General features: G+C 41.6%; 1 protein-coding gene across 5 annotated transcripts in view; it reads left to right on the forward strand.

Annotated features, from left to right (window-relative positions):
* The first annotated feature begins 4,162 nt into the window (after window positions 1–4,162).
* Window positions 4,163–25,695, forward strand: part of ece1 (endothelin converting enzyme 1) — a 35,525-nt gene continuing 13,992 nt past the window's right edge. For 2 of the 5 annotated variants that reach the window (XM_083770545.1, XM_083770546.1), the window contains exons 1-7: window positions 13,918–14,588; window positions 19,560–19,698; window positions 23,103–23,315; window positions 23,438–23,562; window positions 23,740–23,886; window positions 24,050–24,115; window positions 24,925–25,113. In XM_083770545.1, the coding sequence (XP_083626671.1) occupies window positions 14,460–14,588; window positions 19,560–19,698; window positions 23,103–23,315; window positions 23,438–23,562; window positions 23,740–23,886; window positions 24,050–24,115; window positions 24,925–25,113 (1,008 nt within the window). In that variant the 5' untranslated portion in view covers window positions 13,918–14,459. Of the gene's footprint in view, window positions 4,240–4,771; window positions 4,857–13,906; window positions 14,589–19,559; window positions 19,699–23,102; window positions 23,316–23,437; window positions 23,563–23,739; window positions 23,887–24,049; window positions 24,116–24,924; window positions 25,114–25,695 lie in introns of those variants that run through there. The other 3 variants (XM_083770547.1, XM_083770548.1, XM_083770549.1) reach the window with 3 other exon arrangements.

Here is a 25,695-nt window from a genome sequence, read left to right on the forward strand (position 1 = left end):
AGACCTTAACAGGAGCCCTCGTACAAGGTTTCTTTGACTATGCATCCACCTCTTGGTACCACAGCACCTCAAAGGCCCTTAAAACAAGGCTCCAGACCTCCCAAAACAAACTGGTCAGGCTCCTACTTGGCCTCACCCCCCGAACCCACCTCACCCCTGCCCACTTTGACAGGCTGGGATGGCTTAGGGTCGACGACAGAGTACAGCATCTTGCAATGGGTCTGGTCCACAAGATTCGATACACCACCAAGATACCCATGTACCTGTCTAAATACTTCCTTAATGTAAACGAAGTCCACACCCACAACACCAGAGGGAGTGCAACAAACCATGTACAACCCAGATTCGGCACAAACAAGGGACTAAATTATTTTCGCTCCTATGCCACCAAAATGTGGAACGCCCTACCAACAGTCATTAAGACATGTGAATCCCTTGACTCCTTCAAAACCGCTCTCAAAGGGCACCTACGGATGGCTGCAATTCGAAACTGGCCTCTGTAAAATCTGAATGCCCCCCCCCCCCCCGCCCCATTTCCCCTCACTGTATATGTATCTTTTCCCTTTTTGCTTCCTATATGATGAATTCCTGTTCTGTTCTTTAGCTACATAGAAGTGTCTATTTGTATGTCTCTAAATGTTTTGATGAATTGAACAATGTGGACCCTGTTGTAAACAAGTGTAATGCTTAATTGGGTCGTCCACTCACAGTTAACAGTCTTTGTATTGAGTTTGTGCTTAAAATGTACTGTAAATTCTACAAACTGTTAATAAATATTTCAATCAATCAATCAATATTTGGATGGCTGGTGCAAGGAGAAGTCACCACGCTAAATATCATAACTGAAGTTGTGGACATTGAAGTGATGCACATCAGCGTCAAACAGGCACTGTCAGATCAGTTATGCAACTTTTGGGAAATCGAATCCCTTGGAATCCAGTCAATCCACATGAAAGGAATGCATTATGAGAAGGAAGACATGGCAGTGTATCCCAAGCCGTGCATATCCACGGCTTCCCATTCCCAATATATTCCCATATCCACAAAATGGGTTAAGGCAACCAGCCGGTTCCACGCGCTGCACATTGTGCACAATGTGCCCTTTTTCACTTGAGCACCTGCCCCTCTAAATGTCTGTGCACGCCACTGAAGAATGCTTTGAAAATAAGACCACCTGTGGTAACTTGTTTACGGAGGCAACAGAGGCTTAAGGGTCAACACACACACACACACACACACACACACACACACACACACACACACACACACACACACACACACACACACACACACACACACACACACACACACACACACACACACACACACACACACACACACACACACACACACACACACACACACAGTGACACCCACAGATTGGGGATGTATAAGATGGTACAGAGAATCAGTTAGAACTGTGAGTGAGGGACAGCAGAGAGAGACAAGGGGAACCTATAGGCGCTCTGCCTGGGACGAAGGCCTCAATATGCTATAACCATGGAACGAATGCTTGTATCCTGTAACTGATTGCTGATCAATAAATGGAAAGAAGGAAATATGCCTGCTTGGACCTCCTATTCATTTCAACAGCAACTTCAACAAAGGAATTAGGTGAATTAATCCACAGAGCCCTGTAATAAAAGACACATCATAAATTGCGCCCCGACGTTGGAGGAGTGTTGGTGAAGACTTTTTAAGCCACGCAAAACGGACCTGCGTATCTGTGGATTTTTTTATTTCTTTATTTGCTTTTGACGTGACTTTGGATGGAACCCAGGACTGTAGTTAGGAGGATGGAATAGGCTTATCATTCTTGTGTTAAGCGTACGTGTTAGGACCATAGTGTAGGCTACATCTGGACGCTATAGGCAGGTTATTGATTAGGTTAGTGATTAGGTTATTGGAGTCTGCTTCTGTTAGGGAGTTGACAGAGTTTAGGAGTTAAATGCTAGTGTAGCCTATGCATGGTATGGTTGTGCGTGTATGTGCTTCGTTCATTTGTCTGTCTATGAGTCTGTGCTGGTATGGTGCATCTTTGTGAGTTATGGTTGAATGCCAAATAATTCTCGATTAAGTATTTTGTTGCTATTTTGATTGTGCGGTCCGGTGACTTACACGTTTTTGGGAGTGATCTGGCATTTAATTCATGTATTCGCTCTTGCTATATGGTATAGAGGGACAGGGTGCGTCTGTGTGTTTCTCTTCTGGGAGACTCACACATACACACGCAGGGGAGACCTTTCTTTGTCTCTGCGACATGGTGTGCTAGATGCTTTAGGCTTGGGTATTATTATTTGGGCTGGCCGTTGTATTGTTTTTTCTTTTAGGTATTTCTGTAACATGTGGAACATGTTTCAGAGGAGGGAGTAATATTGATATTAAATTGGGGGTTTAATTCAGGTTTGAAATTAAATTGGCTTTAATTTGGGGTCCAAGATAAAATTAGAAGGTCCAAGCTAAATTTAGGAGGTAAATGAGAATATATTTCTCATTGTAAATTATCACATTTAGGATATTTCATATCCTTTGTAAAATTAGGTATAGGTTAATTTGGATTGTTAAGCCTACAGGTTTTTATTTTAGTCAAAAACAATATAGCCTGCATGGGTAATTTGATTCTGGGACAAAACAGTTGCAGATGTAAATGAGGGAGTGATTGAGTGCATTTGACGCCTGTGTGGAGTGCATGTAGGGGGGGGTCAATCTCTTCCCTCAGTCAGTGACTTGACTTGCTAGTCTAAAAATAAAATAGAGGCATTTCTATGTTTCTTTTTTTTTGAGTTGCAGATTGTCACTGTCAATAGTTTTCTAATTTCTTTATTTTACACTTTCCTGTGTGGATGGTGTGAGAGAAACAGTATTGAATGTTTTCCTTGAAGTGAGTTTCTACTCATTCTGTGGGGACAGTATGCAAATGAGTATGCGTGTCTGTGACTGAGTGAGAGGAGACACAGCATGAGTGTGTCACAGTGTGACTGTGTGAAAGTTTAGTGTTTAGTGTCTAGACTATTTACTATTTAGTAGATACGATGGACGCAGGGATAATCCCAGTGGACATTGTCCAAGAGAAATATTCAGTTTCATGCAAGGATATTTTTAAGATTTCAAAGAAATTTAACGAGCGTTGGCCGGACATTGACAGACCATGGCCTCTGGAGGGTACTTTTGATGCAGAAGTCATTAATGCCATAAGGGTTCTTGTGCATGGATACAGAGCAGATCAGAAAACGAATGAGCGGAAACTCAAACGCAAGACTGAATTATCAGTATTAGATATGTTCTGTAAGGAAGGCCCCAATGTCAGTGAGTCAGTACCAGACAAGAAGCAACAGTGCATTGACATTGTGGACCACAGCAATGTGCTCTCAGCAAAGGCTGAGGTGAAAGTTCATGACAGCGGAGACATGAGGACACTAAAGCAACGGCCAGACGACAGCGACACTCAACGCTCTGTTAAGAGGGAGCTGGAACGGGTACGTTGCCTGAAAGAGGACTTAGTTGACCAGTGAATTAATCCACAGAGCCCTGTAATAAAAGACACATCACCACTTCCCTATTGTTAATAGTGAGAATCCTTACATCGAAATAGTGACCTCAAATTTGAGTCTGAGATGGTAGCCTATCTAAAATGTACCTCTATCTGAAAATCCTCAAAAGGACGAGAAACTTCAATAATTATTCGTTCTGGACTTTATCTAAATAAATAAAATACTGAAAGTAGGCCTATTTCGAAATGATCTCAAAACTCTGTTAAAATTAAAAGACAATTTCGCAAAATAACTATTTAATTCGTTTCTGAAAGTAATAACTTTCTCAAAATGATGACTTATGATTGAACATCTCAAAGGTAGGCTAATGATAAACTTTCTTAAAATCGTGAGTCTATAGGGCAGGCCTCTACAAATGTATGATAAAAGCCAATTTATCATGTACCACTAATGAGACAATTAATTTATTAGTCATCAGTTAGATATCTGGCAGGCAGCAATAATACTTGACTTCTCCTGTTACCCTTTGGATTCAGAGGGAGGGGGAGGGGGGAGGGGGGGGGTCTCTGCATTTGATAGCACAGCGTGGAGATCATATGACAGGAAACCTAGCAGGAAACAAGGAAGAGGTTGAGGAGTGACCATGAGAATGACACGCAGCCAGCTAGGTGTGGGGCTAGCAGGATTTTATCCCGCCGCGAGTCGCTGTCAGAGTCAGACTGCTGCCTCATTCAGAGGAACCATGATGGTATAATATGCTTTCTAAATTAATCTGCAGTATGAATCCATAAATTAGTTACATACTCACATTCACAAGATTGCTAGTAGACAACTGCAACTGATTTATTTAATTTGTGTTATTAACTGTTGTATCCGTTAGAGGTCGCTGTCAGACCAATGTAGGCCTATGTATGGCTGTGCACCCTGGTAACCCGATCGATCAAAATTAATAATACATGTTTTGAGAGATTATAGCTTTGACAAATAGACTGAAATATGTTAACTACAATAAATAACACACACACACACACACACACACACACACACACACACACACACACACACACACACACACACACACACACACACACACACACACACACACACCGAAAGAGAGGGAGAGTTCAGATTCAGAAGATATCTTGGTTCAGAAAAGGACTATTATGGTTTTTAGAGTCCGATCCGCCCACGTCTTGTATTTCATTGGTCGGCCCAGGCCAGGCATTCTCAGCCATTGGTCAACACATTTAATGGTCTTTCTGGGAAATCAATATTTGCAGAGAAGGTGGTAGTATACGCACGTCGCACGTCAGCTGCTCGAGGAGAACGCATTAAAGCGACAACAGTGGCGGATCATCTAATATGGTAAGAATGATTTCTGTTTATTCTGTAGCATAACAACGTTTGTTTTGCCTTTGCGAGCAGTAGGAGTTGTTGCTCGGCTCGTTAGGCTTAATAACATACATTGATACCGATTGATACATATTGGCTAATACATAGGCAGTATAAACTCTCGACCCTTTCCACAACATTTGCACTGCCAAGAAAGCTGAAAAGTCATGAGCGTCAAATAACGGTCGGGAATTGTCGGCTATTAATCGCATTAATTGCCATTCATGCCCGGGTTTGACTGAAGTTAGAGAGATAATTATGTTCTACTTACTTGGTATAACGTTTCATTCATTTTTTGTTAAGTAGCCCTACTACAGGCTACAGCATAGGCTACTGCAGCATGATTCAACGTGCTCATCACGCACTGTTTAATTACTAGGCGACATATAACCCCTCCACAGGAGTAGCGTTTTCATATTTATCACACATGTTATTTTCACCTATATGATGTGAATAGGATGGAAAAAAATGGTTATCACCATTAAACTTTCCCAGTTGATTACATACATGAAGACAATGATTTGTAGGTTGGGTTGCCACCCGTCCCTTAAAATACAGAATCGTCCCTTATTTGAGAATTAAATGATGCGTCCCTTATTGAACCAATAAGGAACGCAGTTTGTTTCTTATTTTCCTAAATAGCCCCTACACGTCAACACTGAATTTAACAATAATGAACAAAACAAAACACAAGTCAGCACACTACACCAGTAGCCTAAACCAGTGGTTCCCAAAGTGAGGTCCCCCAGGGGTCCTTGAGGGAGTTCCAGGGGGTCCCCAGCTAAATTATAGTTTGGAACCAAATGGACCCTTATGGGTCTGTAACTCTGAGAGTGTACAAATGGAACCAAATGGACCATCAGAGTTAAATTAACATTGATTTTACAATATGAATTGGGGGTCCCAGAGATAGAAATGCCATTAAATGGGGGTCTGTATACTAATGCATGTCAAACTGGTACTTGAAATTAAATGGGTTGAGAATCACTGTGTAAAAATCTTCTCTTATGGGGGTCGCTGGCATATATTTTATAATGGGCTGCTGATGTTGTTATGCTCATTTGGAAAACAAAATTCTACTTCAAAAGTTGTGGATAGCATACCATAAACAATAAGTTGAAGGGAAACTTCAACTTATTGCTTCAACGTATTGCTTCAACTTATTGCTTCAACTTTTTGCTTCAACTTTTTGCTTCAACTTATTGCTTCAACGTATTGCTTCAATTTATTGCTTCAACTTATTGCCGGCCTTGCCGCACACGCCTGCGCCTATTACATGTGTTCTGACATTCTACATTTAAATATGCAAATTATACATTTTATAGGAAATGTGCACGAATTTTCATAACTTTCCAGAATCAAAATTGGATAAAGCCTGGGTCAACCTTCTTCTTTCATTTTGTTTGGTTAGTGTCAAAGGTTTGAAATGAGAGAATATTCAATATCTAATTTTGAAATTGTCAAAGTTATTTCGAAAATAGCAGATCTACAAGCTCACAACAATGCGTTGATGTGTTTTTGTGCTTTTTAGATCTGCACTATTTCAGAATATCGGAAGTATAAAATAGTAGGCCTACTTGAGTGGTTAATAGGCTATAGGCCAATGTTTTGTATTAATTTAAATCTGCAAAGTAACCCTAAAACGATCAAATAATTAGTGGAGTAAAATGTACAATACCGGTATTTGCCTCTGAGATGCAGTGGAGTAGAAGCATAAAGTATCGAAAAAGGATAATGCATCTTATTATTGGATAATGGATAATATGCATATATAGTGCCACAACTAATTTAATTTGAACACTCCAATAACACAGTAAAGTTTATACGATTGCCTGCATTCAACTTGCGTGTGTGATTGAGAAATAAGCAAACCTTTACCTTTTTATGCTAACCTTGTAGTAGAAATAGTGTTAAGCCTAAATCATGTCTTGGTCTTCATTTCTTCTTAAGCATGGCTTGCAACACACTAATTAATCGGTTGGTCTACAGGTCTAGACAGGAATATGAAACATCACAAGCAGACATTTTGTTACAAAAACATCTGTTAATTGCCACGTCACCTCAATAGACTATGGAATACATTTTCTCAGTGGCACTGTGTTCATGAAATTGTTAAAATGATCCTACATATGTTTGGACAGACACTTTTTTTCTTTCATGCTTGAGTGATGGACTGGCCCGTTTAATAATAACATTACATGGAAGTGGACATGTTTAGACTGTCATACATTGTTTCCATTATGGTTAATCATTATCCAGGTGTAAGCTTGCGAATGGCAGTGGGCCATAAACAGCAGTATGAAGGTCATATGCTGGTACCTGTGCCTCAGCTCAATACATCAAACAAGCAGGTGGAACTCAGCCTGGCTCCAGCCCTGAATCGCTAGCATTAAAAAAAAGATTTCCTGGCAATTCAATAATGAAGTGAAACTAAATGAAAATTCAGTGTGTCAGGCTAGGTGGAACTGATTGAATTACCGAAAAGTGACACAAAGTAAGACATGCTCTCTCACTCGGACAAAATGACAGCGCCGATTGTTTTAACGAGCAATTACTCGTAAGCACATTAGGGCTTTAGAAGGTTTCACAGGAAAAAAAAGACTTGTCCTGTACAGTACGTCTCAACAGGACCCTGGAGAATGTGCCAGTCAGAAGATTTAGCTACTGAAACCACAGTAAAGCCACATAAAAGCAATATATACAAAATACACGGCAAATCGTTTTCCTGAGAAAGTTGCCCTTTTGTTCTACCCTTTGTTATCAGGGAGTTCTCTCTACAGGAAACATCTTTTGACTCTGGATGGAAGAAGACATTGCCAGGGCTCTGTTGACGACGTCAATGCAATGATCAGTAGCTGTGGTCTCAGACAGCTCTCTCTTTATCTGTGGCCCTCAACCAGTCAACCTAGGCAGTCTGATGGCCTCTGACAGAAAGAATGTCTTATGTACTAGTAAAGTGTAAAAAAAAAACCTGGCAGTTTAACAGTTTATGTTCAAAAAGGATTTGGTGCTACATCTTGGTTTGGTATTAAATTTCATCATTCCAAAAGTCGCATTTTGATTCTGTATATGCAGCAGTTGTTGCACTGATATGGGGAGACTTATTGACGAGCTACAGTAGTCGAACAATAATTGAAACTCCCAATATATCGTGCCAGCACCTGAGCAGGACCTCGTGTACCATCCAATCACTATGATGGACAAGACGGCACACAGTACTTATATATATGGAGCTTGTCTTGAGTGTACACTACTGCAGGGTTTGATGAGGTCAGATCAACTTATGGAATTAATTCTGTATTGACCTCCTGACCATATGGAGCCGTGACTGACTGACAGGAGATGCAGGTTTTCATAGTAAACTGCGATCTATAATGACATTGTCCTTCTATTGAATGGTAACACAGTTGTCCAAGTGATTAAGGCGCGTACCACATAGGCTTTGATGCTTGATTCCTGAGCTCGGCAGCAGTTTGCTATTGTATGTGCAAAAGCCAGAAAAACTAATATGGAGTGGGCTTGTTTGACCAAATGCATATGAAATATCTAAATATCAATCCAAGCAACCTAAGCGACAAATGGCCACAAGTGCACCCACGCAACCAGTGTGCTATTGGTGTGGTGAATGTGGTTTCACGGCAACTGACCGAGCTTATTCCTTCCTTTGGCTATCCTGTGAAAGATATCACTGCCGAACGACCTTGAGATTCAGTCTCTTTCTTCCTCAATCTTTGTTATTTCTGTCTCCATTCACGTACAGTATACTGTACATACTGGGTGCCAATCCATTGCGCAAACGTACTCCAGTTATTCTTGGAGAAAGCCCCTGCGTCCAGTCCACAAATAATCGTCTGCTTTGCAGGATCAGTGACGAATTACTGACGCATGCTTGTGGTTTACAGCCTCGCTAGGGGACTGTGGAAAACTGACCCTTCAGCCATCAACTGTGTGAGAGCACATCTTCACACACACTGTGGGAGAGATGTGGGAGGTGTGTCACAAAGCAGGCTCTTAGTCTTCACTATTAAATGGAAACTTACAATTTAGGCATTTAATCCATAACGACTTAACAGTAAGCAAGAAAAACACATCAAATACATAAAAAATAGTTATCAAGAAGTAAGAACCTAGCATCTGTCCAACAGTAGAATATCTGTACAGTAAAGCTATGAGTATACACTATAGAGTGCTATGTTTACATACAAATGCTATCTAAATTATATAAGTTGAGCCTATCTCCACCTGGCCAGATGGCCAAAGGCCTGAGATAATTTTTTGACCCTGTACGTTGTGCGTCTGCATTTTAGTTTGTGAAGAGCTAATCTCCGGCACCATGGACCGAACGGCGTGAAACTTTGCACATACAGTACACTCAGAGTAGGAAGAACCTCTGCCCCAAGCTTTTCATATTGAACTAGAAAAAGTGCCCCTCGGGGCAAAGGTCTCCAACAGGGCAGGTCAGGTTGTGGCCTCCTGTTGGCGCTACAATAGTAGTAGCGCCAATAGTGAAAAGGGTGCCATTTCTTCTTACGCCTTGGATGCAAATTGGATGATTTGAGGCATTTTGTTTTCCGAAAACGTGTTTGCAAAAATCCACCTGTTGGTGGTGCTATAACAGGCCAATGTGAAAACGGTGGGATATATTCCTCAGTCTAGTAGGAAAGTCTGTGAAAGATTTCACGTAAATTGCATGCTGCATTCATGATTTAAGGCTTTTTGTTCAAAACCGGCCAATCCTGCAAACTTTGAAAGCCAATAGGATGAAAAAGAAAATATCAGGCAGATCCACACATGACTATAGAGATGGTGTGTAACGATTTGTGGGATTTCTGGACAGAATCTGGAGGAGTAATATAAAAAAAATCACACCTGTGTGAACTGAGTGGTGCAACTCCCCATATGGGTCCTGCCAATTTGTACGTTTTAGTTTATTCAAAACACACTTTTTGTTACAACTCCCAAACCTTGCACTATACATTATCTCTTGGGACCTGTGATCAAGTTGTATCAAGTCAAATTATTCATATTCCTTTCTTCTTGGCTATCATTTGACTTCCAAAGTTTGGGGCCCTGGGTAGCCAACACAGCCTGGTGTAGAGGAGCATACTTCATCATGTATATTATGGGCATATTGCCCGGGTAACGCAGAATATATCCTCGTCTGGACATAGCATTAGACAATCGCAGTAAAGTAGAAGCAACTTATCTGCTACAAGCTCACTCTAAACGCAACCCATCTGGTGATCCAAGGAGGATAAACTAAACAAACTGCAGTAAACCAAACACTACTACCACTAAGGCTATTAACTATTACTAATGCACCAATTAAAGCACTGTAATTCATATATTATGTATAATATATCCTTCCCTCCGTGGTTACAAAGGCAAAAGTTGTGACCCACAGTGCGAGCTACAAAACATATAAACCTATTGAAACTATGACCCAAACCCCAACATACGGCTGATGTTAGTCATTGCGTGTCACCTGCCGGAAAAAGGAAGCGTCTGCTGTCACTTTATGACCCGCCACACGTTTGCACCACGAAGACAAGGCGACGTGTGTGCCTGCACAAACATCGGTGCCAACTGCCAAGAAAGTGCCTAAACATGAGTGCGTGCTCAGGAATGTCTGTGTGCCACTGTGCCAGTAAATTACGCTATTTATTACTTTGTGTTCTGTGATCAGATGCATACCGCGTGGTACCGTGGTATAATCTGATTCTGTTATTATTAACACATACTCACTTCGTAACGACGGCAGAGGTTTATCACGTAACGAACTCTGTAGGTTGAAGTCAAATTTCGCTTTAATTTATTTTCTGTTCAAGCCTCAGTTCTTCTAACCTAATTAGAAAATAGAGGGAACTTGCTGCGGCGATCTAAACAAGGGCTATATCACAAACACAATGACAATGTTATGTCCATATGTATGTACCATACAGTATCCTACCGAAATGTTTTGGTTTCGGGTTTCATACAGTTTCTTTGTCTGAGAGGAGGAGTTGCAATCTTTTAATGGACTGATTTGAAAGAATCTAGGTTACAGTATAATGATAAAATGCTCTGTGTGTGTGTGTGTGTGTGTGTGTGTGTGTGTGTGTGTGTGTGTGTGTGTGTGTGTGTGTGTGTGTGAGAAAGACAGAAAGGGAGAGAGAGAGAGAGGAAAAGTGACAAAAGACACAGATATTACTACCGTCTGAAAGATAGCCCAGGTCAGTCTGTTATTGTTATAGCCGTTAGCCTGTGCTTACAGCTGTAGGTCACTTGTAGGTGTTTATGTAATGGAAAGTGTCCTACAAACATTTCCTGTCCCAAATAGAAGATAGTTCTCGCTCTATCTATCTATCTATCTATCTATCTATCTATCTATCTATCTATCTATCTATCTATCTATCTATCTATCTATCTATCTATCTATCTATCTATCTATCTATCTATCTATCTATCTATCTATCTATCTATCTATCTATCTATCTATCTATCATTTTTCCCATAAGGTCCTCATACTCCATACTCTATCCTCTGCCAGTGCCTTTGTCCAATCTGCCTCATCTCATGGTGTTCATGTGAATTGGCAGGTTTCAGGTCGGGCCTGAATCTTAGCGTTCCAAATACTTAAAGGGGTGTGGTTGTTTGAATGATTTTCTTTGTTTTAAAGCTAAGTCTAAAGCCAACAGTGGCACCCCACCCCCCCCTTGATATCGTCTTTGGGGTGGACTAGTGGTAACTGTTCATATTACTTAGGGCCGGCTATCACTGACTAAAAACAGGTTTTCACAGGAGTCTCTGCTTTTGGCTGCTAGCCGGTCTATTATACATCCAGAACAATGGAGAGGCAGTAATATGCCACACATTGTGTCATTTATGACTTTAAAATGACTTTAAAACGGATGAATTGTTTGTTTGGGTAGTGGTAGTGGATTCCGTTAAATAGACAGAAGACCGAAGATGCTTATTCAATATTTGTTGTAATTTTTTTTTTTTTTTTTAAGATATTTTTTTGCGGCTTACGCCTTTATTGATTTTTTTTAAGGGATAGAAAGTAGGCTGACAGGAAACGGGAGAGAGATGGGGGGATGACATGCGGTAAAGGCCGTGTCGGGTCCGGGAGTCGAACCCGCGGCACACCGCGACTGGATCACCAGTCCGGTGCCCAGACCGTTACGCTACGGCCTGGGCCGTTTGTTGTAATTTTATGTGTGTATACATTTATTATGCATTCTGCATATTAACAGCGCTTGACATAAGTTTCATTTCCCCCAATTTAACAATTTGTACCTAGCTTTGGGCATTTTACCTTCCTACTTGCATCCATAGATTTCTCCTTGCACAAATTGTGTCCAAAATATCTCATAAAGCACCGTAAAATGAAAAAATAACTCGGGTCAGGTAGCTTATTGTGGGACAGCAATGTTCGGAATTCAGTCATTATAGAGTTAAGTGGAATCTGTTGATGAAGTTATTGCACAGACATGAACACTTTAAATGGCAATCTTGGCCAATCAGGATGGAACTGGAAATATATATGACGGATCCGTCTTGATCACATGACTGTAGAGCGTGTACTGATTTGCGTGATGTTTGGACAAACTGTAGGAATAATATATACAAGTAAGACGCGCAAACGCGGGAAGGGAACGTAGCTCGTGTGTGTGTGGTTGTGTGTGTGTGTGTGTGTGTGTGTGTGTGTGTGTGCTACAGCTGCGCCCTGTGTGTGTGTGTGTGTGTGTGCTACAGCTGCGCCCTCTGGTGGCGGGCGGGTGGTGTAACAGCGTGACACACACACAGACATTCAGCCCTTGCTGTCATAGTAAGTGGCTCACTGCGTTCGCAATTAAAAAAAAAGTGTTTAGCAAAAACCGGCCTGCTGGTGATGTTATAATTTGCCAATTTGAAAAGGGTGGCATTTCTTCATTAGCCTAGTGGGAATGTGTGTGCAAAGGTTCACACCAATCGGACGTTCATGATTTGAGGCATTTTATTACAAACTAATAGGCACTCCTGCAAACTTTAAATGCCAGATCCGACTTGATTACATGACTACAGAGATTTTGTTTTGCAAAGATTGGGCTCCTGGTGGCGTTAATATAACAGGCCAATGTGAGAAATGCATGGCAGAGGTTTTTCCTTGACCTCTAGGGAGTGTGTGATCTCTAGGGAGTGATCACGCTGATCGGTCCAGTTATAGGTAAAAATGCAAAGCGGCCTGTTATAGTGCTTGAGGCCATGAGGCTGATTTTGAAACATGTAGGGTAGAATTTCTTACTTGGCGTATAGTGGGAATGTGTGTGCAAAGTTTCACGGCAATCGCATGCAGCATTCATAATTTGAGGCATTTTGTTCAACCACTCCTGCAAACTTTGGGAGCCAATCTTGGCTAATCAGGATGGAATATGACAAATCGGACAGATCCGTCTTGATCACATGACTATAGAGATGATGTGTACTGATTTGCATGATGTTTGGAAAAAGTAATAGCCAAAAATGTGTTTTGCTAAAGTCTGCCTGCTGGTGGCGCTATAATAGGGCAATGTGAAAATGTTTGACAACTGGTAGGGAGTGTGCGTGCACAGTTTCACGCCTGTCGGTCCAACGGCGCCGGAGATTAGCTTTTCAGACGGTGGACGAACACACACACACACACACATACACATATGACATGATCTGGCACTAACAGCAACCCGTTGAAGTGTCAGAAATAAAACACTGTAATTGTTTTGTTTTTGGCCATTGAGTTCACCATTTAGTTTACTACATGGGTAGTAGTGGGAGAGAACTGCTGCTAAGTGCAGTGTATGGACTATATGGACAGCTTTTCAATGACCCTGTGGGTGATGGGTTAAACGGGGTGAAGAACAATCGACTGTCATGTCATGACTATCAGGTAACGGTTGCCATGGGCAACAAAAACAAGCATGTCCTGGTTGGGGGGGGGAGTCTACTTACTCCTCCTCCAGTGGGAGTGGCCTATACCAGGGAAGGTTGCCTCCCTGAATCTAAATGAAACCACCCTGTGGAATGCAGCACACAGTCCTCCCGTACACACACACAATCTCAGTCACGTAAGTCGAGAAATCAGTGCTCCTTCCTGTTTTTCACAAGTTCCGTCTTTCTGTCTGCCTGTTTCATGTTTGGATAGTCCGGGCCGAATGGGAAGTTCAGGGAAAGAGTTTGCCAGAGGAGAGCTGTGACTGTGAGGCTGGTTAAAAAAAGGACGGGTCAAGAAGAGTCCATTTGAAATACAACATTCAGGGTGGGTTAACCGTACCGTGAGCTTAGCCCCCGGGGGTATCTGCTGGTGGCAATGGGGGTTTGTGGAGGGTGTTCTTGTGGTTGAGGCAGGCAAGACTGAAGTGCAAGTGTCTTGCATTTGAAAGGCGTGAGGAGGATATACTTTATACCTGGCCAGCGAGCTGGACTGGTTTTGGCGACTCCACATGAGGAACTGAGGAATCCTGATGGATTTCAGGCTTACAGGCTCCTGACGAATAGACATCACACACAAACAGGCACACACGGACTGGGCTCCCTCTCACACACACACATCAGTGGGAGAGGAGAGGGTTTTGGCGGAGCATGGAAGCACTGAGGGATTCTATTCTGCATTTGACTTTTCAGATGTCTACGTACAAGAGAGCCACCCTGGATGAGGAAGACCTGGTGGACTCCACAGGTGACGATATCTACCCATCATCACCCATGCAGGTAAACGTCTACACACTACAGTGACTGCACAGTTGACTTTGACACAACATGCCACATGACTTCCATGTTGTAAAATCAGTGCTGCTTCTTGCAATATTGTTGAATTCAACAAGTGGCCGTGCGATTTGTTGACTCTCACTCACTCTCACTCTGCATTAAAGATGTATACTGTGACTGGCTGCCAACTTTGTTGCCGTTATGGGATGTTATAATGTATATAAACACGTGTTTGTGTTATTATAAGTTATAACGCAGACGTATGTTTTCATAGATGTAGTCTTATAACTTCCGCTGGAAATCTCCCGAACACAAGTACATCACAGACCACCTGGGTCATCTGAATACTACCAAAACATGGTCAAGTTAACAGCTCAGACATGCACGGACTGCCTTTTGTCATACTTTATTTCTTTTTTTTATACTATGCTGTAGTATTTCTGCCATATCGGTAGTCTCGGGTATCTTTAAAAGTCAACTGTAAAGGAATTTAGGCTAAACAAACATTTTCTAACTGAGACACGTGTCTTTTTAAGGTGTTCTTTCTTGCATATGTTCCACAGGCCTAGAGTCTACCCATAAAGCACCATGTAAACCCTCAGATCAAGTTAAAATGTTAAACTGTTGCAATTATAGCTAGAGGTTTTCTTTTTACACAAACCATGATAAGCTGTCAGCCAGGCTATTGCCAGGTCATAATTACAAAATTACTATTGTGCTATTGTTTAACAGTGACTCTTTTGTGTTGTCTATCTATGTGACACTCACATCTGTTGTTTATTATTGCAGCCAAACTTAGTTTTCTGTTGCAAAACTCTTGACTCAAATATCTGAATAGTACATGTAGTTCAGTTAACCAATTCCTTTGGTGTATCAAAATTGTGTATGTAATAATTATGCTATTGCTCACTCGCCTTGAAATTAACATCACTTTTGAGGCCCATGTTATGACGAGCTACATCGCCGAAGCCAACCTGCAAAACCTGGATGCTTCGAACAGCTCTATCTATGATATGATGTTTGACATGCTGGGAGGAGCTTGCATGTTTTCGTATTCGTACTAGTGTTTTATGATATTTGACCGGTGTTAGCAACTATGTTTTATGACATTTCATCATGAGTCAGTTATGCGTCAGCCATAATTCTTCATTGATGCAGCACATGTCTGCAGCACACTTAGTCATCACTGAATATCAGTTAACTTAAAATAGTCAGCCAAAACCTTTGTCTAGACTTTTTTATCCCGACGTTACATTCTAAGTCATAGCTGCAACACCCATTTCCTTCCATAGTTATTAGGCTGACATTAGCGGTGACTGCCTTTTTGTTTTTACAGTTTAGGTGATGGTTATCTAGACATGCTGGTAACGCACTTGTCCATATATTGAAATTATTATGAATAAGCCCCTGAGATGCAGCATCTCGTTTTCCAGGAGTCCTATACACCGCAGTAAACGCAAAACTAAAAATATCAACCAGACCAGACCACAACACACAAGACAATACAAAAGGGTATTTTGTCATTTTCTATGTCGGCGTCCATGGGTAAGCTCAATATCCCTTTGGTTCATTTGCAGGCATTTTGACCATTAGAATAAAGCTAATGTTGTGTCTAGCCTGTCTAGCTCTAGGATCCTCCCCCACTCTCAACAGAGTGTCCCAAGAAGTCATTTGAGCAGAGCTGCTTGTGAAAAGCACCAGTGGAAAGTGACACGGTTAGCATAGTGTGCCATGCTGGGGCTAGTGGTGTGATTGTTTGTCTTGTCATGGCAACCATCTGGCCCATGACATTATGTATTAGTGCCAACATTATTCATCCTCGTTTTCATAATCAAAGTTTGTCTGATCTCAAACTTGTGTGTGTGCGTGTGCGTGTGTGTGTGCGTAGTCTGTGTGTTACACCAAGTTATTGTTTACTACGACACTCTTTCCTTGAATAATTCATGGTTTGAAGAGTTGGAGTTGCTTGTTGCACTTTTTATTTATAAATCAAATTGTGCAGATGGATTAACCCATTTTGGACTGAGGCCGATTCTAAAAATGGCTTCTAAATCCTGACCTAAGTTTTCTGGAAAACCTCAACATTTTATATAGCGGCATCACATTTTTGTAATTTTTGAATACTGTACAGAACCCCAAAAGGGGTTCCCGTCCGTAGGGTTACAAAAAGGGGTTCCCGCCTATAATAGGCAAAGTATTTTATATAATGTACAAAGTTTTAGCTTTTTATTATAGGTACAGAACACAATGGCTTTAGGTCCGCTATTATCATTTGCCCCGGAATAACATTGAGGAACTGAAGTTCAATTAAGTCCAGAATTCAATAGATTTTTCTCCCCTTTGCTTTCCCATTTTGCTGTGGTTTTCACAGTGTGCGATCAAGTGTGTGGGTGTGAACCGCAGGAGCCTTGGCAGAGAGTTACTCTCAATTATGCTAAGAAATACATATTCAATCCAAGCCACCCCCAACATAGAGAGCTCCACAGGATTAGGAAACCCACCGTGGCTTTGCCATTTAAGTTGCCCACATTCAGTTTGACTTTTGAACTCTCAGCTTAGCCAATCAAAGTAAATCTAATTCCGACACAAAGGTAGGGGTTAATAGATTTCCATCTGCTCTGTGTGGAATACAAGACGAGGTCGAGCCAGTTTCACCCCCTCTTTTCCAGCAGCATGTCTTGACATTTCATTACGGAGCATTCAGTAATCAGTGGTGCGTGGAAGACGTGGCCCTTGGAATTATACCAGCATGAAGGCATCGAAGCGCGAGGCTATAACGCATCCATATGTATTGTAAGCTTGTAGAGCTGCTATTTCAATCATTTAATGAACATTTCTGAAATGTTCATGAATTTGTATTTATTTGTTTGTTGATTTATCATAAAGAAACACGAACACACACTGTATCGCCCAAATGCCAGGTTGACTTGAAAGAGGTTAAATAAATACTATCATAATCTACTCAAAAAGTGTAATTGCAAATTTACTAAAAGTAACAGAAGGTCATCTAGTATAAGGCTGTCTCAACTGGGTGCATGTGTTTGGTCTGACGTACTACTAACAGTTCGACAGGCCTTTCTGTGTGGAGTTTGCATGTTCTCCCCGTGTCCATCTGTCCACCACTCCACCTTCACGAAAACATGCAGTAATTCTGTTCTCTAAAACTGCCTCCCCCTGATGGAGGGGAAAGGAACTGGTTGGAATAACGTGTTCTTTCCACGCATCCAACCGGGGAAACTCCCCCTGTCAGGTGAAAAGAAGCAGCTTGGACTCCTCATGCATTGAAGGAAGCATTAGATCAAAACAGTCCTTTGCTCTCCCCAGGTTGGCAAAGGGATTGTAGAGCCCAGAATTACATTAGATAATTGACACTGGTGAAAGAATTTGTTTCAAAATCGTGGGATAAATATATATTTAAAAAATAATTGTCCAAAAATGTTGCTCTGTGTCATCATCAAGTATTGCATTAATGGTGCTTGGTGCCCGCTCCAGGAAATGCCCGTTTCAGTTCCTGGACTGCTTGAGCTGGGGGGGAAAAACACCACTATTGTGTCTTAATTACAATGACAATGAGGCCTTGTCGGCTCCTCTTTCCTTCTGTGACGTTTAGCCACACGGAAACACATACAGTACACAGTAAACATTCCAGAATGAAATACAGTATATAAATACTCTCTGGCAGGCTTTACTGTATGTATACTTTAATCATGTAGTTAGATATTTGCCAGAGGCTGCACTAAACACTCATTTAAGAATATTTGCGTGAAACTCTTAAACACCAATTATAAATCCCATTACAACTGGGACCAGGTTACCTAGTATGCCAGTAATAGAGGCAGGGGGTTGTGGTGTTGTGTTTGAGAGATTCAAGACTTCACTGCAAGTGCAAGCGCAAATGTGTTGCCTTTGAAAGGTTAGATCCTTGTCAGCGAGCTAGAGTAGCTTTGCATGATTTACAGTAAAAAATAAATAAATAGATTCACCTCTGAAAAAGCTGCATTAGCTCTTTAACATGCATTAGTGTCTTTAACCTCCCAGTTTATTCTCATTTCTCGCTTCCTTTTTACCCAAGGAGGCGAGGTGTATAGCACAAGTGTTCGTCTGTATCATGTATGTGTCCCCCATTTTCCCAATTATGGTATTTTTGCCAAAATATGTTTCACACATTACATTCACACAGACACGCACACATATTCACAAGGAAACCATGCAAGGCACCAACATGCTCATCAGGAGCAGTTAGGGGTTCAGTGTCTTGCCAAGCTGTTAGAGACGCCATCTTGTTTGGATGGATGAGAACCGTGTGGAAGATGTCAGATGTCAGCTCATTAAAAAAAGTAGAACAAAAAATCTAGCATCTCTCCAAACAAAATGCTACTGTATACCAAATAGCAGCAGCCTATCAAGGCAGCAATGTCCTTGCCGTGCCTCAGGTGTTTGTCCTCGTGTTGACTTGCAGTTGCTGCATGGTTGAATTCGCTTTCAGTCACAAGTTAGCTGTACAAGTATTTTGGGACAACTCCTCCCTTACGCCATGTCCTAGTCTGGCGCTGAGGCACGCACAATCAAACCCTTTTATATTCGAGGGTTATATTGTAGTTCAGCTTTGTAGTATGAAGGTGATTGACAATCGCCTTCATACTACAATGCTGAACTAGAAGAGCAGGAAGAATGGAATATTGTGTGCCCTTTTAATATAAAGGGTTGAACGACTATGATGCAAACAGATTTGTACCTTGAAACCCGAACCTATCATCCACACCCTCTGAAACATTTGAACTATGAAAGACATTTTCCAAACTGCAAATTGAATAGACTGAGATTGCAACACGTTCACCTTAGTTTGTTCCTATTTTGAAATGGACTATTTGGGTCGGCGGGTTTGAATCATGTTGAATTGAACCTGTAACATTTAAATGGTTGTATTAATACAAGTGTGTGTGTGTGTGTGTGTGTGCGTGTGCGCACCTGCAGGTAACTCTCCGGGATGGCCATGCTCCTAAATGCTGGACACAGAAGACACAGATTGAGAAGAAGCTTCTGGTTGGAGTGTGCCTTCTGTCAGTTGCCTTGTTCATATCTCTCATCACCACAGGGATTTTCTACAAACAGAGTGAGTTGAAATTATTGCCAGGTGACATGCTTGTTGACATAATGCTGACAGAATTATTAGGAGGCAGCTGAACTGTAACACTCAGAGGCTAAATGCAGAATACACTTGAAAGCTTATTGCACAAACTATTAGGAAATCTATGAAATCAACTGTGCTCCTGAGAGCCACGAACGCTTCATTCCAGCTGTTAAATCTACTTCAATTGAAAGAGAGTATGGGGGGAGGAAATGGGCCAAGGCTACTGAGCCATGACTTGTGCAAAGGCATCAAACTCGATTAAGGTGTTCATTACATGTTTGTACAATTGATTATGTATTGAGTCTGTGTACTGATCACACATTTAGTGACTCCTGCTACACTAAACACAACCAAGAGGCCGTCCTTTGAATAAGATTATTCGTCATGCAAAAATGACTTGTGGGTTTAACGTCACTTCCAGTCAAATTCTCCTCATCGTTGGTTTCCTCATATCATGGCATTTAGTTTCATAAGGGAAACTAAATGCCACTTCCTTCCATTATTCCACCCTTGACAAATCACCCTTTGCCATAATGAAAGGAACAACAATAGATGCTCCTTAGGGCGCTAACCTGATCTCCTCTCAGACCTTTGTCTCTGTCTCTATTTTAGGCCATATACGGTCTGACACAGGAAATTGTTTCAGCACGTCATTGAGCTCTCTAGTATAGGTCACCTACCATAAGAGCTGGGTTGTCCTCAATTGTATTCCATACTTAATCAAGAGTTACGTGAAGAAAAAGAAAATCACACCCGTGTGACGTGAGTGGTGCAACTCCGTGTGTGTTTCCCCGGGGATTAAATTACAAGAGGTGACGTCTGCAAGGTAAAAGCACATGACAACACTAAAGTATCCCCATTATGCAAGTAAATAGAATACATTTTGAAATTGTGGGTTAATAAATAAAGAGGTTCCTTCAATCGACGATCGCTCATGTGCGTGTGTATGCACGAGCGTGTGCACATGCAATGATGTGATTTGATGTGATGTGAAGGATCAAGCTTCAAGTTCAAGAGCTCAGCTTTTCCGGTCGAAGTGCAAACACAACAGAAAGAGTACTCTCTGAGCGTGCACATGTGTGCGCGTGCATGCATGTGTTAGTGTTACCGAACCTCGCTTGTTCCATTTTGGTCATTGCGGTTAAAATCATTAATAATTCTTGTGCAATTATGGTGACAAAGTGGCCTCACATGACGCGCGTCATTGATGCGAACGTCACTGACACGAGTGTCACTGGTGCTTTAACTGTCAGGGCCTTTAGACTTCGCCAGACATTTAAAAATATTGTTCCGAAAAATGTGAGTTGAAACGGCTTCACATGCAAAACAAGCTAGTTTTCAATTTAGCCAGAATGTGCTGAATGTGCTTACAGGCCAAACATTATTATACCTCAGAACATATCCAAAATGTCCATACTCGGTTCCCAAATAACATAGAATGACCAAAAGCCACTCACATAGCCCTTCAAATAGTTTCTTCCCAAAAAGCTCTTGAATATTCTAGATAGAGTACCATATCATACAAAAGACGCCATGGCCTATTATATTCTATCCCCACTAAGAAAAAAACATTCAGGCTGTCATCCAAGCACAAAAGCAATGCTAAAGTCCCAAAGGACAGATTTGGCTTGCGGTTATGAAAGCCACAAAGGTTGGCTTCTGCATTCTGTTTTTTACCAGCTCAATTATGTTGCTTCTGTGACTTATCATTTTCAGATATATACAGTATTTTTGCGCTGGGGTTACAAAAGATAACAACAATTTTACATCGGTTTCCATCCCTATCAAGGCAAGTCAATTTGATTTATAAAGCATTTAAAAACAACAAATGTTGACCAATGTGCTATACAACAAAAGTTTAATCAGTTAAAAAGATGCATAACAATTATATCTACAATACCACCAATCATCAATATTGTTACAAACATCAATACATCAACATATCAAGACTGTGGTATATGGAAAGAAGATGCATTGGATCTTAATAGTTTTACTGTGGGATAAAAACATCGCAATCTCCATTTGACTGCCTAGTTTTTCATTAACCTTTGAAGAACCACCCTGCCACCATTGCTTCATGAAAATCCGCCTTAAAATGGTGTGATCGTTGTTCGTCGTGTTGAAAAATAATCCAAACTACTATTAGGAATGCATTGGGCCTCCATTTCCCAGAAGCCCTAGCAAGCCAGTGTGACTGATGTTTTTCCGTTTACGTCATCCGAACGCGTCACCTATCCCACTCTGTCCAAGGGAAACCATGCAAGACTTAAAACATATTAAAAACTGCAAATTAGGGGGCACGGTGGCACAGTCGTTAGTGCTGTCGCCTCACAGCTAGAAGGTCCTGGGTTTGATTCCCGATGGGGACTCTGTGGGCACTGAGGGTGTGTTCTCTCCTCCGTGTCATCAGTGTCCATACCCAAGGTGGGGTTGGCGAAAGGGCCTTTCTGTGTGGAGTTCGCATGTTCTCCCTGTGTCCCCTATAGGGTAGGTACCCTGATAAAAAACATGCAGTAATCCTGGTCTCTAAACTACCTCCCCCTGCACTGAAGGAAGCATGCCCCCCCCCCCCCCCCCCCCCCCCCCCCCCCCCCCCCCCCCCCCCCCAGGTTGGCAGAGGAAGTGTAGCACCCAGGATTACATTGGATAATTGACACTGGGTGAAAAAATGGGTTGCAAAATCATGTGGAAAAAAACGGCGATTTGCCGAATTAAACAATGATATCATAACTCGTGAACAGGAGGGTAACTCTGATGGATCATGTGTACTTGCACATGTTGGTGTGACAGCAGAAGAGGTCCCATGGGGAATGTAGAGGTACAAGGACCTGCCGCTCTTGGCCTCACTCAGAGGGTTGATGCTAATTGAACTGTAAGAATCTGGAAAGCAAGAGAGCCCTTTACCCACAGCCAACTAATTATGTAAAAATAAGTTAGTTCTCTCCGGCATCAATATCTTGGATTATTTATTTAACCTTTTAGAGAGTTATGGGTTCCAGATGGTATGAAAAGATCCCTATCTGTTTGGATCTCCCACCATGCTCGCTGCACCTCCAATTTGTATAAAGGTTTGAAGATTAGTGTTGTCTATATAAGTGTTGTCTATATAAACAGGCTGATGACGTACAGGCTTTGCAAGAGAAGAATGTGTCTAGAGAGAGTGTGGAAATGAGTTAGAAATGCCCTTCTCTCTAACATGGAGGTCCCCGGACCCCTATACTGTAACCACCAACTCTGCCTAAGGTGACGGTTGCATTTACAGTTACCAAGAGATCAACTACAAATGTATGTGAATGTGAAACAGTGTCTGTGATCAGTCTGCTATCCCTGCATCAACAAATGTATTAAAACATCCATTTATTTGAATCCCTCTCCCTTGTTTCCAGCTCACCCTGGCCTATGCTTGACAGAGCCATGTATAACAGTGGCCAGCACGGTGATGGGAAATCTGGACCGCACCGTGGACCCCTGCCATGACTTCTACAACTTTGCTTGCGGTGGATGGGTGAAGAACAACCCCCTTGCTGAGGGCAAATCTCGTTCGGGTCCTTTCAGTAACCTCTGGGAGCACAACATGCTTGTAATGAAGAGTTTATTGGGTAATCGTCCTCTTGTCACAGTGCAGCTGTCCTCTGCTGCTCTTGCTTACAGTAAAGATGTATTATGTGCACCGGCTTGATTTTCATTGTTTTGTTTGGTTTTTGTATCCTTTCTTTTACAGAAAATACTACGATGAAAGGTCTGAGTGAAGCTGAAGAAAAGGCCCAGAGGTATTACCAGGCCTGCATGAACGAGGCCAAAATCGAGGAGTTGGGGGCTCAGCCGTTGCAAGAGCTCATCAATCAGGTGCTTTCATCTGCTAAAAGCGATGTCCTCATCCTGTCTCAACTCTAAATGGTTTCAATTTCTTTGGCATTTCTCCCGAGAAAATGTATTTTCTTGTAAATTGGCTCCACATACTGTACATCTCTGCGTATGTGAGCAGCTGCTACGAGTGTCTCTCTAAAGTCTTCCTTGTTTCAGACAGGAGGATGGGCCCTTAATGGACCCTGGAACAAAGACAACTTCCAAGAGGTTCTGCGCACTGTGTCGGCCAACTACCGCACCTCGCCATTCTTCACTGTGTTCATCAGCACTGACTCCAAGAACTCCAACAGTAACATAATCCAGGTGAGGTAGTTGATCATCGGACATGTAAATGAGGTTCTTGGTTGAGTTAAAATTATAGTCTTTACTCTACTCATCTGGTTGGATTTTCTTTAGACTTTAGGTCTTGTGAATGACCGTAGTGGGTTTTGAACTGCAAGTCATAAGATATTTCTCTTAATTGTAGGTTGACCAGTCAAGCCTTGGATTACCCTCGAGGGATTACTACCTCAACAAAACAGCCAATGAAAAGGTAACAAATTGTTTGGTTGCAGTGTTTTGTTGTAAATAAGCCCCTTTTACACAGCCTTTCAAGGCTGGAATTGTCAAAGCGGAATGGAGGGAATGGCGTTATTCCGCATTGTTGTTCTGTATAAAAGGTATGGACATGGAATGGTGTTCTGCTGGACCAATGTTAAAAGCTTCCGTAGGACTAAACCATTATATAGACGGAGTATTGGGGTACGTATATATATACGGACCTGGGATATGACGCCACCTAGCATCGACGTACGTATATATATGGACTTGGGGGGGGGAAAGAGTTAATGATGGACTTTTTTAAGGCTACTATTGTGGGATATCTGTATAAAAGTGGCTATGTCTGTTACACTGTAAATATTATTGTACTGTAGGAACATTGTTGAGAGGCAACCCAAACATTCTGGTTGGGGGACGTATTAGATAAAATAAGCAAATAAAAACCCTGATGCAGAGTCCGAATCGGATGAGAATAATACTTTAAAATAAAATACTGACTTAAAGTACTTATGTGGTGTAACGCACGCACAGACACACACACACACACACACACACACACACACACACACACACACACACACACACTATATTTAATTTAATATAGTTAAGAAAATATCCCAAGGGGTCATTGTAGACGTTACCCCACTTAAACAGAAAATTAAGAACTAATAAATGTCTCATGCTCCAAGGGAATAACTCTGTGTTTGTAGTAGTCTGTATTTACATAAGCTTATTGTCTTAATTGAATTGAATCAATGTTCGCTGCTAACACCCCCACCCTTGGCTCTGGCAACTTTGCAGTATCTGACGGCATACCTGGACTTCCTGGTGGAATTGGGAGTCCTTCTAGGAGGCTCCGAGCAGACGTCTAGAACGCTGATGTCGGAGATTGTGGACTTGGAAATCTCCCTAGCCAACATCACTGTTCCCCAGGAAGAGAGAAGAGACGAGGAGCTCATTTACCACAAGATGGAGGCCAGGGATCTAGCAGTGAGTGGCAACCGTGTGACCACATTATCAAATGATTGCAACTGCACACATTAGTAATCAAAACCATACGATATGTTCATACAAGATGGGTTTTTAGTATTGAATGAAAATAAAATAAATCAAAACTGCACACTGTGTAATTAAAAGATGACACATATCTGCTCTTTTTTTAACCACTTAAACCCAACATAACTTCACCGCCTCCTTTTTTTCTTTTTTGAACTAAATCCTTTTCGCCTATTTTTCACAAATGTTCGCCTATTGTGACAGGACCAGAATAGGGACATGAGGGTTAAAGGATAATAAGGCTGACATAATTAAAATTTTTCCATGGCTCTGGTCAGCTAGCCATCGGTGTACACCGCCAAATTCAGTTTCATGGACAAAGCGTGGGAGAAAGCGTCCATGGACATACATGAAACAGCATACTGTACGCACAAAATGCTAATATTCTATTGTTAAATTAAGATATTGTACTATTTCAGGATCAGCGTTGTTCTTGAGTATGCGCATTGCCTTCTTTACACTCAAGTCTTCTTGAAACGGAGAATGAAAAAGCAATCATGTCGCTTCCTGTTCCAG

Source organism: Protomyctophum parallelum (assembly GCF_964188405.1).
Source record: "Protomyctophum parallelum genome assembly, chromosome: 8".
Lineage (NCBI taxonomy): Eukaryota > Metazoa > Chordata > Actinopteri > Myctophiformes > Myctophidae > Protomyctophum > Protomyctophum parallelum.